The 12,611-nt window shown below is 51.4% G+C and overlaps 1 protein-coding gene across 11 annotated transcripts in view; it reads left to right on the forward strand.

Moving 5' to 3' along the window:
• The window catches only part of CERS4 (ceramide synthase 4), a 54,006-nt gene that overhangs the window by 30,055 nt on the left and 11,340 nt on the right, over positions 1-12,611 (forward strand). For 4 of the 11 annotated variants that reach the window (XM_034946886.3, XM_034946887.3, XM_034946885.3 and 1 more), the window contains one exon: positions 11,895-12,100. In XM_034946886.3, the coding sequence (XP_034802777.1) occupies positions 11,928-12,100 (173 nt within the window). In that variant the 5' untranslated portion in view covers positions 11,895-11,927. Of the gene's footprint in view, positions 1-1,910; positions 2,028-11,894; positions 12,101-12,611 lie in introns of all 11 variants that reach the window. The other 7 variants (XM_034946891.3, XM_034946888.3, XM_034946890.3 and 4 more) reach the window with 3 other exon arrangements.

A 12,611-nucleotide genomic window follows, 5' to 3' on the forward strand; every position in this document is an offset into this window, starting at 1 on the left:
AAGCTTAGAGGGCAAGTAGAAGGAGGAGCTTGCTTTTTGGGGAAACTTTAATCAGCAGAGGTAGGCCTGGGGAGGCCTCCGCAGGACCCTATGAACCCTGAGCCCACTGTGGGAGCAGAGCAGCCCCCTCCTCACCCAAGGAAGCTTCTATCCTTGACTGTCCCCCTTGCTGACTGAGTGACCTGTGATCTGTCTCCAGTCATTTCTTGCTTTGAGCCTTGGGCTTCCCAGTTCCCACGTTTCCTTTATGGGAATGTTTATGGAGATCAAGCCAACCATGCCTGTTAAGGGTGGTTTATTTTTCTAGAGAGTTTGACCACCTGAGCTAACATCCTTGCACCCTCCCACCTGTCCATCTGTCTATTCTACTCATTCATCCATGTAGCAAACATTTATGTGGCATCTAATGTGTCCAGCCCTGTCTGAGGCTCTGAGGATACAGCAGTGACTCAAACAACATTCTTTTCTTTCTTGAAACTTATGCCTTGGGGTGAAGAAGACACCCCAATGAAACAGATCAACTGGGACAAGAGGGTTGAAGGAACTACACAGGATCAGGAGACAGAATAATATGGTGGCCTCTTTGGTGGCAGTCTGAGAAGGCTTCTTGGAGGAGGTGACATTTGAGCTGAAATAAGAATGATAACACAGTCAGACATGTATGTGACTGTCTGGGGTGCAAACATGGTACAAGTGAGCTTGGTGAGTTGGAAGCCCAGCAAGCAGCAGTTGCTATGGATTAAGCTGGGGAGGCAGAGGTGGGGAGGCAGCAGGGCCAGAATGTAGAGGGCAGGAATGTGTGCAGAAATAAGGGGCTCAGATAAGGCGGAACCCTGGACTTGGGGTCCACCTTGGGGTCTTTGGGGGGAGTGGTACCTCAACCGGCAGCATCTCTGGTCACTAACACCCTGTGGGACCCCTGCTCAGAGAGGCTCAGAGTGGAAGAGACAGGTCCGTCTGGAAGGGACAGCCAGGACCCGGTGCCGAGGCAGGCCGTGATTATCTGCAAACAGCCCCCTTCCTTCCAGCATGTCACGTGCTCCCGCCTGAGCCTCTGGCCGCAGGAATCAGGTGACCCCAGGCAGCGGGCCAGGCTGCAGGGGCGGGTGAGTGAGTCAATGTATGCAAGTGTGTGTGTGTGTGTGTGTGTGTGTGTGTGTGTGTGTGTGTGTGTGTGTGTGTGTTTTCATCCCTGGGAGGCCCAGACATCTGGGGTCTGAATTAATTGCCTTTTTCACAACCGTGGACAAGTCCTGTATTTCCAGCTAGATTGAAAGCAAAACAAACCAAACCTATGTGCATAGCTCTGATCTGCTGAGCAGTGCCGGGGTCCTTGGGGGTTCGGGGAAGCCGTGGGAACCAGTCCTTCTCACTCAGACCCCTGAAGCGGGGCAGGGATCCTCTACTCATGCCCCCTAACCCACCTCCCGTGTCAGTACAAAGCCCCATTCTCTCTCTTTCCCCCAGTCCGGGGCTATTTTTAGCCACTAAGAAGGATTATCAGTTTGGTTCCCAGGTGGCAGGGGCCAAGCTGGGAGTGGGGCCAGGGAGGCTTCAAACAGCAGCCAGGCTTGGGGGCGGGTGGGGTGAGGGGAGAAGAGGCTGGTCACACTGGCCCTGCCACCCACGCAGTGGCTCTGCAGATGACCCTGAAGCTGCTGTCGTCCAGCCCAGCCCAAACACTTCAGCTGCAGCTTTAAGGGAAGGTGGCAGAGGCAAGGAAAGCTTCCAGCAGCCTTAGGCACTTCAGATGCTGGAAACCGTCCTAAGGGCTTGGAAGAACCATCTAGAAGCCTCCATAGGCCAGCACCCCTTCTTTCCAGACCACTCCCCAACCTGCCCCCACCTCCTGTCTAGCAGTAACTATCACAGTCTCTAAGCTGCTTTTTGGGGGTTTTTTTCCGAAACAGGATCTGCTCCGTCACCCAGGCTGGAGTGCAGTGGTGTGATCACAGCTCACTGCAGCCTCAAACTCCTGGGCTCAACCAGTCCTCTCACCTCAGTCTTCTGAGTAGCCGGGATTACAGGTGTGTGTCACTATGCCCACCTAATTTTTAAATTTTTTTTGTCTTGCTATGTTGCCCTGGCTGGTCTCGAACTCCTGACCTTAAGCAATCCTCCCACTTCGGCCTCTCAAAGTGCTGGGTGTGAGCCACTGCACTCGGTCCTCTAAATTTTACTAGGTGCTCACTCCACCTCAGGTGCCATTCCAAACCACTCCATGTGGAAGAGGGGCTATTGTTTGTTCCATTTTACAGATAAAACTGAGGCACAGATAGGCCACGTTCCATGCCTGGTAAATGGGTGAGGCAGGAATCAGGAATCAGATCTGTTGTGATATCAGCATGGAGTGTTTATAAACTGCCCGCCTGCCCTGAGCCTCACAATAGCCTGGTAGAACAAGGAGGGAATCTAGCTGTACCCATTTTTCAGATGGGACAACTGAGGCCCAGGAAGACCAGAGGATGACAGGGAACAAACAGAAGAACTGGATCCAAAAGAGAAAAGCTAGAAATTGAGGAACACATCCCTCAGCCTCATTTCCTCCCTTCCTTCAGGAGAAGTTGAGCCTTGCTGGCCTGAGGTGCCTGGTTATAGCCATGCCTGAGCCCCTCCCGTAGGCCAGACTCTGCCTCAATGCCCCAGGTGCAAGGTCTCTGAGCTGCTTAACCACCCTTCAGGGAGGGCACCTGTCCCACCAACAGGTGACGAAATTGAGGCTCCCAGGGCTTTGAAGCATTGCAGCTAGGACTTCAGCCAGTCTGCTGGGCTCCAGACCCTGTTCTTTTCTCAAACCACAGCATCTTTTATTTATGCTTTAAGAGGGAGAAGAGGGAAGGGAAGAGACAGAGACAGGTTGGTGAGGTTAGTGAGAGAGTAGGACCTCTGGGGCCAGACCTCTGCAATCAGGGCATATCAGTCTGAAGCCTCCTTGGAGAGCTCCCTGGTTTAGAAAGTGCATCTGTTCCCCTTTCTGTGCCACTCAGGAAGGAATGGGCATGATTCAGCAGAGGAGAGGAGAGTTTAGAACTGGTTATGCTTCCTTCTCCAACCCTCCCTGCAAAAACACTGGCCAGCTCCTGACATCACAGTAAGACAGGGTTGCGGGAGGGTACTTTAACAGGATCCAAAGCAGGGCAATTGGGCTGCTTTCAGGAGGAGGTGACAACTGAGCTGGGTTTTGAAGGATGCATAGGAGTTTGCCAAACAGAGAAAGAAAGCGTTTAAGCTCTTCAGGGCAGAGATGTTGCTTGTTTTCCCCACCATTTTGTGTCTTCAGCACCCAAATACTAAATGAGTATTCTAGGCAGAGGCCAGTATTTGTAAAGGCTAGGATGTGTGAAACGATATGGTCTGGTGGGAGCAGAGTATCAGTCAGTAAACTGGTGGGCATTGAAGCTGGGCACATCAGCAGAGGCAAGGCTTGAGATTGTGAGAAGCCATTGCTCCTGTGGTTCTCCCTCATCCCCTATGCTCATCATGACTTGAATGTACCAAGGTGTGCAAGTATGCATCCAAGACCCTTGGGTGAGGGGAAAACATGGAGCTGGGGGTCTGGATGCCTGGGCCTTCCTAGGACACCTAGTCCCCTTCCATCTGCACCTTGGGGTCTGTCAGAAAGGTAGCAGGCTCTCTGAGAAAGCTGCACCAGTGACTCAGAAGGCTGAGGTGGGAGGATGGCTTGAACCCAGGAGTTTGAGGCTGCAGTGAGCTATGATCAGGCCAGTGCACTCCAGTCTGGGTGACAAAGTGAGACCCTGTCTCTAAAAAAAAAAAAAAAAAAAAAAAAATAGGGGATTGCAGATACCCTGCAGTGGTCATGGCTTTGGCTGTGAGAGCTGAGTACAGTTGGGACCAAGAGTGCCAAGCTGGCCATGTGTCCTTGAGCCCCCACGGGCACACGGGATCAAGCCAACCTTGTCTGCTAGTGAAGATGGTTTCTTTTTCTTGAGAAATCAACCACCTGGGCTGAAGTCCCCACATCCACCCAGCTGTTCATGTGTCTACTCTGTCTGGGATGCCTGGGCCTCGTTGTAGGTCTAGACTAGCTGCTATCCCACACCCTTGACTGCTTGTTGGGTCACTGACTTCTAGTGCCCCTCCCCAACCAGAGTATCCAATGCTAGCAGCAGCTTCTAATACTTCACTGATGCCTAAATGTCAGTTGCCCCATAGCATGGTACTTAGCCTGCCCCTTCATGTGCACTCTCTTCCTTTTTTTTTTTTTTTCCCCAAAACAGGGTCTTGTTGACCCCTTGCTGATAGATAGAGGATTCCATCCATCTTCATGGATTTCAACAGCAGCCACTCACTGACAAGTCCTACCCAGGCCCCACCCACCCCAAGCCTGTGCCCCAAACCTGAGTAGCTCCTGCCTCCTCCACATGCCCACGGAACATTTTAGCTGCCCTCCCCCACACCCACAATTTGTGTTGTCTGACACTTAGCCTGACTCCTGTCCTGAAATCAGCTCACCCATTCTGGTTCATCCAGTTCTTCAGACTGGAAGGCTGACAGCTTCAGTGGCCAAGTGGGGTGAGGCTGAAGATGGAATTAAGGTTGTTAATCAGCTGAGCTTGAGATGGGAACCCAGTGTCATCACAAGGGTCTTAAAATGAAGAAGACGGAGGCAGGAGAGACATTGTCAGAATGACAAGGTGGGAGAAAGACCCAACTAGCCACTGCTGGCTCTGAAGATGGAGGAAGGGACCAGGAGCCGGAGGGTGCAGGCAGCCTCTAAAGCCAGAAAAGGCAGGAAATGGCTGGGTGTGGTGGCTGGAGCCTGTAGTCCCAGCTACTCGGGAGGCTGAGGCAGGAAGATGGCTTGAGCCCAGGAGATCGAGGCTGCAGTGAGCTATGATTGCACTGCTGCATTCCAGCCTGGATGACAGAGTGAGAGATTGCCTCCCCGCAGAAAATGTAGTCTCTTAGCAATTTTCCAGTATATACTATATTATTAACTAAAATCATCATGATGTACAGATCTCTTGGACTTACTACTCCTGCTAACTGAAATGTCATATCCTTTGACCAATATCTTGCCAATTTCCTCTCCCAACCCTTCTCTTTTCTGGCTCCACTTTGGAAAGCATTTGGCTCTTGGGGGGCCCCACCTCTAAAATGTCTCTGGAATCCCCTTATCTCTACCTTATCTCAACTGGACATGCCAGAGCACCCTCTTCTGGCCTCCAAAATGCTACGCCCTGCATGGCAACCAACACCTGAGAATCCCTGCATTATTCAAAATAGAACCAAGGGCAACGGAACCCTCACATTCTCCTGCTGGGGGTGTAAGATGGTGCAGTCCTGCCTTGGAAAGCAGTTTGCCCACCTTGGCCTCCCAAAGTGCTGGGATTACAGGGGTGGGCCACCACCCCCGGCTGCCCCCTAGGCTGGTCTTGAACTCTTGGCTTTGGCCAGGCGCGGTGGCTCTCACCTGTAATCCCAGCACTTTCGGAGGCCAAGACAGGTGGATCACGAGGTCAGGAGATCTAGACCATCCTGGCTAACACGGTGAAACCCTGTCTCTACTAAAAATACAAAAAATTAGCCGGGCGTAGTGGCGGGCACCTGTAGTCCCAGCTACTCGGGAGGCTGAGCTTGCAGTGAGCTGAGATCGTGCCACTGCACTCCAGGCTGGGCGACAGAGCGAGACTCCATCTCAAAAAACAAACAAACAAAAAAAACACTCTTGGCTTCAAGCAATTCTCCTGCCTCAGTCTCCCAAAGTGCTGGAATTACAGGCATGAGCCACTGCACCTGGGTCTATTTTTTATTTTATTTATATATTTTTATTTTGTATTGATTTACTCTGTTTTTGGAGACAGGTATCACTCTGTCATTTAGGCTGGAGTGTGGTGGCATGATCACAGCTCATTGCAGCCCCAAACTCTTGGGCTTAAGCAATCCTCCTGCCTCTGCCTCACGAGTAGCTGGGATTATGGCCACATGCCACCATGCCCGGCTAATTTTTGTATTTTTTGTAGAGACAGTTTCGCTATGTTGTCCAGGCTGGTCTCAAACCCCTGGGTTCAAGCAATCCTCCTGCCTCGGCCTCCTAAACACTGGGGTTATGGTATTTTTATTTTTATTTATTTTATTTATTTTTGAGATGAAGTCTCGCTCTCTCACCCAGGCTGGAGTGCAGTGGCACAATCTTGGCTCACTGCAGCCTCCGCCTCCTGGGTTCAAGCGATTCTCCTGCCTCAGCCTCCTGAGTAGCTGGGATTACAGGTGCCCACCACCACCCCTGCCTAATTTTTGTATTTTTAGTAGAGATGGGGTTTCACCGTGTTGGCCAGGCTGGTCTCAAACTCCTGATCTCAAGTGATCACTCACCTTGGCCTCCCAAAGTGCTGGGATTACAGGCTTGAGCCACCATGCCCGGCCTATTTTTATTTTGTAACATGGCAAGGTTATCATGAAGAACTGACAAAACTAAGCTTTGATGACAAAAAAAAAAAAAAAAAAAAAAAAAGGTGGTGGGGGGCAGGGCAAGGTGGCTCATGCCTATAATCCCAGCAATTTGGGAGGCTGAGTGGGGATGATTGCTTGAGCCCAGGAGGTCAAGTGTGCAGTGAGGTATGATGGCACCACTGCACTCCAGCCTGGGCCACAGAGTGAGACCCTGTCTAAACAACAACAACAACAAAAACAAAAAAACTGGAATGGTTGTTACTTTTGGATGACAGGACAGGGGTGGAGGTTGACTGGGAAGAGGTATGAGGGAAGTTTCTAGAGGAAATATTTGTGATAGGAGACTGGATTAGTCAGGTACATAGTTTTGTCCAAACTCAGTGACTGTACCCTTAAAGATGTGTGTGGGCCAGGTGCAGTGGCTCATGCCTGTAGTCCCAACACTTCGGGAGGCCAAGGCGGGAGGATCGCTTGAGCCAGGGGTTTGAGACCAGCCTGGATAACATAGGGAGACCCTCTCTCTACACAAAAATTTAAAAAATTAGCCAGTCATGGTGGTGTGTGCCTATGGTCCTGGCTCTGCGGGGGCTGACATGAAAAGACCACCTGAGCCGGGGAGGTCAAGGCTGCAGGGAGCCATGATCGCTGCACTCCAGCCTGGGTGACAGAGTGAGACCCTGTCTAAAAAAACAAAAAGTCTGCATTTCACTTGGGTAAATTTTACCTTGAAAGGAAAAACCCATAAGCAAATATTGAACCCTAGTTAATGATCTGTGTGCTGACATGTGTAGGGGCGATGTGGCCTGAGGTCAGCTGCCTACTTTGAAATGCATCGGGAACAAGCAGATAGACTGATGGTGGATAGAGGGATGGACTGGCAGAGGCAGATGGGTGATGGAATAAACAGAATGGAATGCAAAGGGGAGAATCTAGTGGTGGGAATACAGGTATTCACTGTAAAATTCTTTCAACTTTTCTGTAGGTTTGAAATGTTTATTATAAAACGTTGGGGGAAGGCCGGGCGCGGTGGCTCATGCCTATAATCCCAGCACTTTGGGAGGCTGAGGCAGGCAGATCACTTGAGGTCAGGAGCTTGAGACCAGCCTGGCCAACATAACAAAACCCCATCTCTATTAAAAATATAAAAATTAGCCAGGCATGGTGGCGCACGCCTGTAATCCCAGCTACTCGGGAGACTGAGGCACGAGAATTGCTTGAACCCTCAAGGTGGAGGTTGCAGTGAGCTGAGATCGCACCACTGCACTCCAGGCTGGGCGGCAGAGTGAGACTCCATCTCAAAATAAAATGTTGGGGGAAATAATCCAGATTCTTCCCTGTGGCCCCCATGCCTTGCAGGCTCTGTGCTGCCCCTCATCGCCTCCCTGCCCTCCCCTCCTCCCTCTCTCCCCCTTGCTCACTCTGCACCAGCCACATGGACCTCCTCACTGTTGCTCCAACATCCCAGGCATGGTCCTGCCTCAGGGCCTTTGCACCTGCTGCGTATTTATCTAGAAAGCCCCTCCCCCAGCCCCACCTTCTTGTGTGAAAAACCCACAACCTTCTCATCTTTTTTTTTCTCAAACATAGGGTCTTGCTCTGTCCCTCAGGCTGGAGTATAGCGGTGTGATCGTAGCTCCCTGCAGCCTCAAACTCCTGGGCTCAAGTCGTACTCCCACATCAGCTTCCTGAATAGCTAGAACTACAGATACGTGCCACCACACCTGACTATTTTTTAAATTTTTTGTAGAGACAGGGTCTTGCTATGTTGCCCAGGCTGGTCTTGAACTCCTGAGCTCAAGTGATCCACCTGCCTCGGCCTCCCAAAGTGTTGGGATTACAGGCATGAACCACTTTGCCTGGCCTGACCTCCACATTTTTTTTTTTTAAGATGGAGTCTTGCTCTGTTGCCCAGTCTTGAGTGCAGTGGCATGATCTCAACTCACTGCAACCTCTGCCTCCCAGGTTCAAGTGATTCTCCTGCCTCAGCCTCTCAAGTAGCTGGGGTTACAGGCATGTGCCACCACACCTGGCTGATTTTTGTATTTTTAGTAGAGATGAGGTTTCACCATGTGGGCCAGGCTGGTCTTGAACTCCTGACCTCAGGTGATCCACCTGCTTCAGCCTCCCAAAGTGCTGGGATTACAGGTGTGAGCCACCGCACCTGGCCTGACGACCTCATCTTTAAGTCCCAGCTCAGATGGCGCCTCCTTAGAAAGCCTCTCCTTGATCACATTTAAAATCACAGTACTCTTTTATCTACCCAGCCCGTTATACTTTGGCATCTCATTCATTTATGAATCTGTTTACTTGTTTATTGGCTGCCTTCTCTGTTGGTCTGTGAGCTGGGCAGGAATGTGGTGGCTTTATTCCCCTGCTGTGTCGCCAAGGCCCAGCCCTGACCTGACATGTACAAGTCAGTTGGAGAACATCTCTTGCCTGGATGGATGGATGGATGGACAGACAGACGGATAGATGCAAGGACAGATGGATAAATGGATGGATGGACAGACGGATAGATGCAAGGACAGATGGATAAATGGATGGATGGAAGGGGAAATGGATAGATGGAAGAACAGATGGACAGAAGGATGGGTGGGTGGAAGGACACACGAGTGATGGATGATGAGCAGATAAATGTTTAGATGGGTGGACAGATGGATGATGAATGGATGGATGATGGGTAGATGGACAGATTTTTGGATCAGTGGATGGATGATGGCTGGGTGGACAGATGTTTAGATGGGTGGACAGATGGATGATGGATGGATGGATGATGGGTAGATGGACAGATTTTTGGATCAGTGGATGGATGATGGCTGGGTGGACAGATGTTTAGATGGGTGGACAGATGGATGATGGATGGATGGGTGAATGGGTAGGTGGATGATGGGCAGGTGGACAGATGTTTGGATGGGTGGGTGGACAGATGGATGGATGAATGGATGGGGAGATGGATGAATGGGTGGGTAGATGGATGACAGATGGACGATGGGTGGATGGACAGGTGTTTGGATGGATGGATGGATGATGGGTGGATGGATGAATGGGTAGGTGGATAGATGATGTTTGTATGGGTTGATGGATGATGGGTGGGTGGACAGATCTTTGGATGGGTGGACGGAGGGATGGATGAATGGGTGGGTGGATGGATGGTGGGTGGACAGATGTTTGGATGAGTGGATAGGTGGATGATGAATAATGGGTGGATGGACAGATGTTTGGATGGGTGGATGGATGATGGGTGGGTGGGCAGATGTTTGGATGGGTGGACAGATGGATGATGGGTAGATGGATGAGTGGATAGGTGGATGATGGATAATGGGTGGATGGACAGATGTTTTGATGGATTAACAGATGATGGGTGGATGGACAGATGTTTTGATGGATTAACAGATGGATGATGGGTGGATGGATGGATGATGGGTAGATGAGTGGATAGGTGGATGATGAATAATGGGTGGATAGACAGATGTTTTGATGGGCGAACAGATGGATGATGGGTGGATGGATGATGAGTGGGTGGGCAGATGTTTGGGTGGATGGATGATGGGTGGGTGGACAGATGTTTGGATGGGTGGATGGACGATGGGTGGATGGATGATGGGTGGGTGGACAGATGTTTGGATGGGTGGATAGAGGGATGGATCGGTAGATAGATGGACCGGGGGATGCGTGGACAGACGAATGAACGAACAAACTTTCTGAGTGGGAACCACTGTGGTAGGCTGGACCCTTGGCTCAAGATCTCAGGGAAGGGAGCAGCTCTTTGGGCTCCTCAAGCAGGCTGGGACACGCTGGCCGGAGCTGCCCCACCTCGACCGCCACTCCATTATCCGGCAAGCTCAGTTATGCAGTAGGCTCTCTTACCCTCTTGCTTTGTGGGCTCTGGGATAGCAAGAGACCCCACTGAAATTCCCACCTAGAGAGGAGACTACCTTCCATAGATGGCCAGGAAAGGAACTCTGGATTTTTTTTTTTTTTTTTTTTTTTTTGAGACAGAGTCTTGCTCTGTCACCCAGGCTGCAGTGCAGTGGCCTGATCTCTGCTCACTGCAACCTCCGCCTCCCGGGTTCAAGCAATTCTCTGCCTCAGCCTCCCGAGTAGCTGGGATTACAGGCACACACCACCATGCCTGGCTAATTTTTGTATTTTTAGTAGAGACAGGGTTTCACCATGTTGGCCAGGCTGGTCTTGAATTCCTGACCTCGTGATCCACCTGCCTCGGCCTCCCAAAGTGCTGGGATTACAGGCAGTGAGCCACTGAGCTCGGCCTCTGGATTTCTTTAAATCCTTCATCTTTGGGGGCTGCTTCAGAGGCAGCTTCCTGCAGTGGAAAGAAACCTTCCTGGACATTTGAGGACTCAAGTTCTTTTTTTTGAGACAGTTTTTCTCTGTTGCCCAGGCTGGAGTGCAGTGGCATGATCTCGGCTCACTGCAACCTCCTCCTCCCGGGTTCAAGCGATTCTCCTGCCTCAGCCTCCTGAGCAGGTGGGATTATAGGCGCCTGCCACCACGCCCGGCTAATTTTTGTATTTTTAGTAAAGATGGAGTTTTGCCATGTTGGCCAGGCTGGTCTCAAACTCCTGACCTGAAGTGATCTGCCCACCTCAGCCTCCCACAGTGTTGGGATTACAGGCATGAGCCATGGTGCCCGGCCACGACTCAAGTTTCTGACCCCAAGCAGCCACTCCCTTGACTTCTGGCTACCATCTTGGCATCAGTTAAGTGCAGAGTAATAACTACTATTTTGGGCTGTGTTATTACTCTTGTTAAAGATCAATCGGCCAAGCACTTTAGGTTGAGAAGCCTGGGTATTACTGTCTCTGTTTTTTTGTTTTGTTTTGTTTTTGAGATGGAGTCTTGTTCTGTCACCCAGGCTGGAGTGCAGTGGCACGATCTCGGCTCACTGCAACCTCCGCCTCCCAGGTTCAAGTGATTCTCCTGCCTCAGACTCCTGAGTAGCTGGGATTACAGGCATGTGCCACCACGCCCAGCTCATTTTTGTATTTTTAGTAGAGACAGGGTTTCACCATGTTGGTCAGGCTGCTCTTGAACTCCTGGCCTCGTGATCCACCCACCTTGGCCTTCTAAAGTGCTTGGATTACAGGCGTGAGCAACTGCGCCCGGCCTACTACTCTGTTTTACAGATGAACTTGAGGTTCAGAGAGGTCAAGTCATTTGCCTGAGGACACACAGCCCAACTCTGCCTTTTAACACTGACCAGGCAATGGAGTGGGAGTGATGAGAATGAAGTGGTGGCTCTTCTGGGACCAGAGGACAGTTCCAAAGTCTTCTTTGGGCCATAGGGGGCTTTGGGACTCTTCTGGGGCCAGAGAACAGTTCCAAAGTCCCAGGCAAGGGGAGTTCCATCTTCCAGTCCCGCCTCCTGGTTGTCAACTGCGCTGATAGGGGCCCGAATAGGAGTTCTGAGGCTCCAGCCTCTCAGGCCCCACTTGCCCCACCCATTCTGCTTGCAGACCTCCCAGCTAACTGGAACCTGTGTCCACAGAATGCTGTCCAGTTTCAACGAGTGGTTTTGGCAGGACAGGTTCTGGTTACCACCCAATGTCACGTGGACAGAGCTAGAAGACCGGGATGGCCGTGTCTACCCCCACCCCCAGGACTTGTTGGCAGCCCTGCCCCTGGCGCTGGTCCTCCTGGCCATGCGCCTTGCCTTTGAGAGGTGAGTGTCTGCCCTGCCGCAATCCATTGCCCCCGCAGTCGCTCCAGTATGTGCTCGTGCCCTGTGTGCAATTTGCCATTGCAGCATGTCCCAAGTAGAAGCTGGCTTTGCACCAAAGCGCGTTCCCTGGCTCCAGCCTGCCCCCAGCCGCCACCACCCACACTTCTGGCCTCTGATTGCTGGTTTATAGGAACACTGCCTGCAGCTGGTTTATAGGAACACTGCACTGCCACTGCACTGCCTGCAGCCTGCAGCTGGGTATGCCAGCATCTTCATAAAACAGGGATGGGAGGCCGGGCACGGTGGCTCACGCCTATAATCCCAGCACTTTGAGAGGCTGAGGCGGGTTGATCACTTGAGGTCAAGAGTTCGAGACCAGCCTGGCCAACATGGTGAAACCCCGTCTCTGCTAAAAATACAAAAATTAGCTGGGCGCAAACCTGTAATCCCAACTACTCGGGAGGCTGAGGCAGGAGAATTGCCTGAACCTGGGAGGTGGAGGTTGCAGTGA

This window comes from Pan paniscus, chromosome 20 (genome assembly GCF_029289425.2).
Source record: "Pan paniscus chromosome 20, NHGRI_mPanPan1-v2.0_pri, whole genome shotgun sequence".
Lineage (NCBI taxonomy): Eukaryota > Metazoa > Chordata > Mammalia > Primates > Hominidae > Pan > Pan paniscus.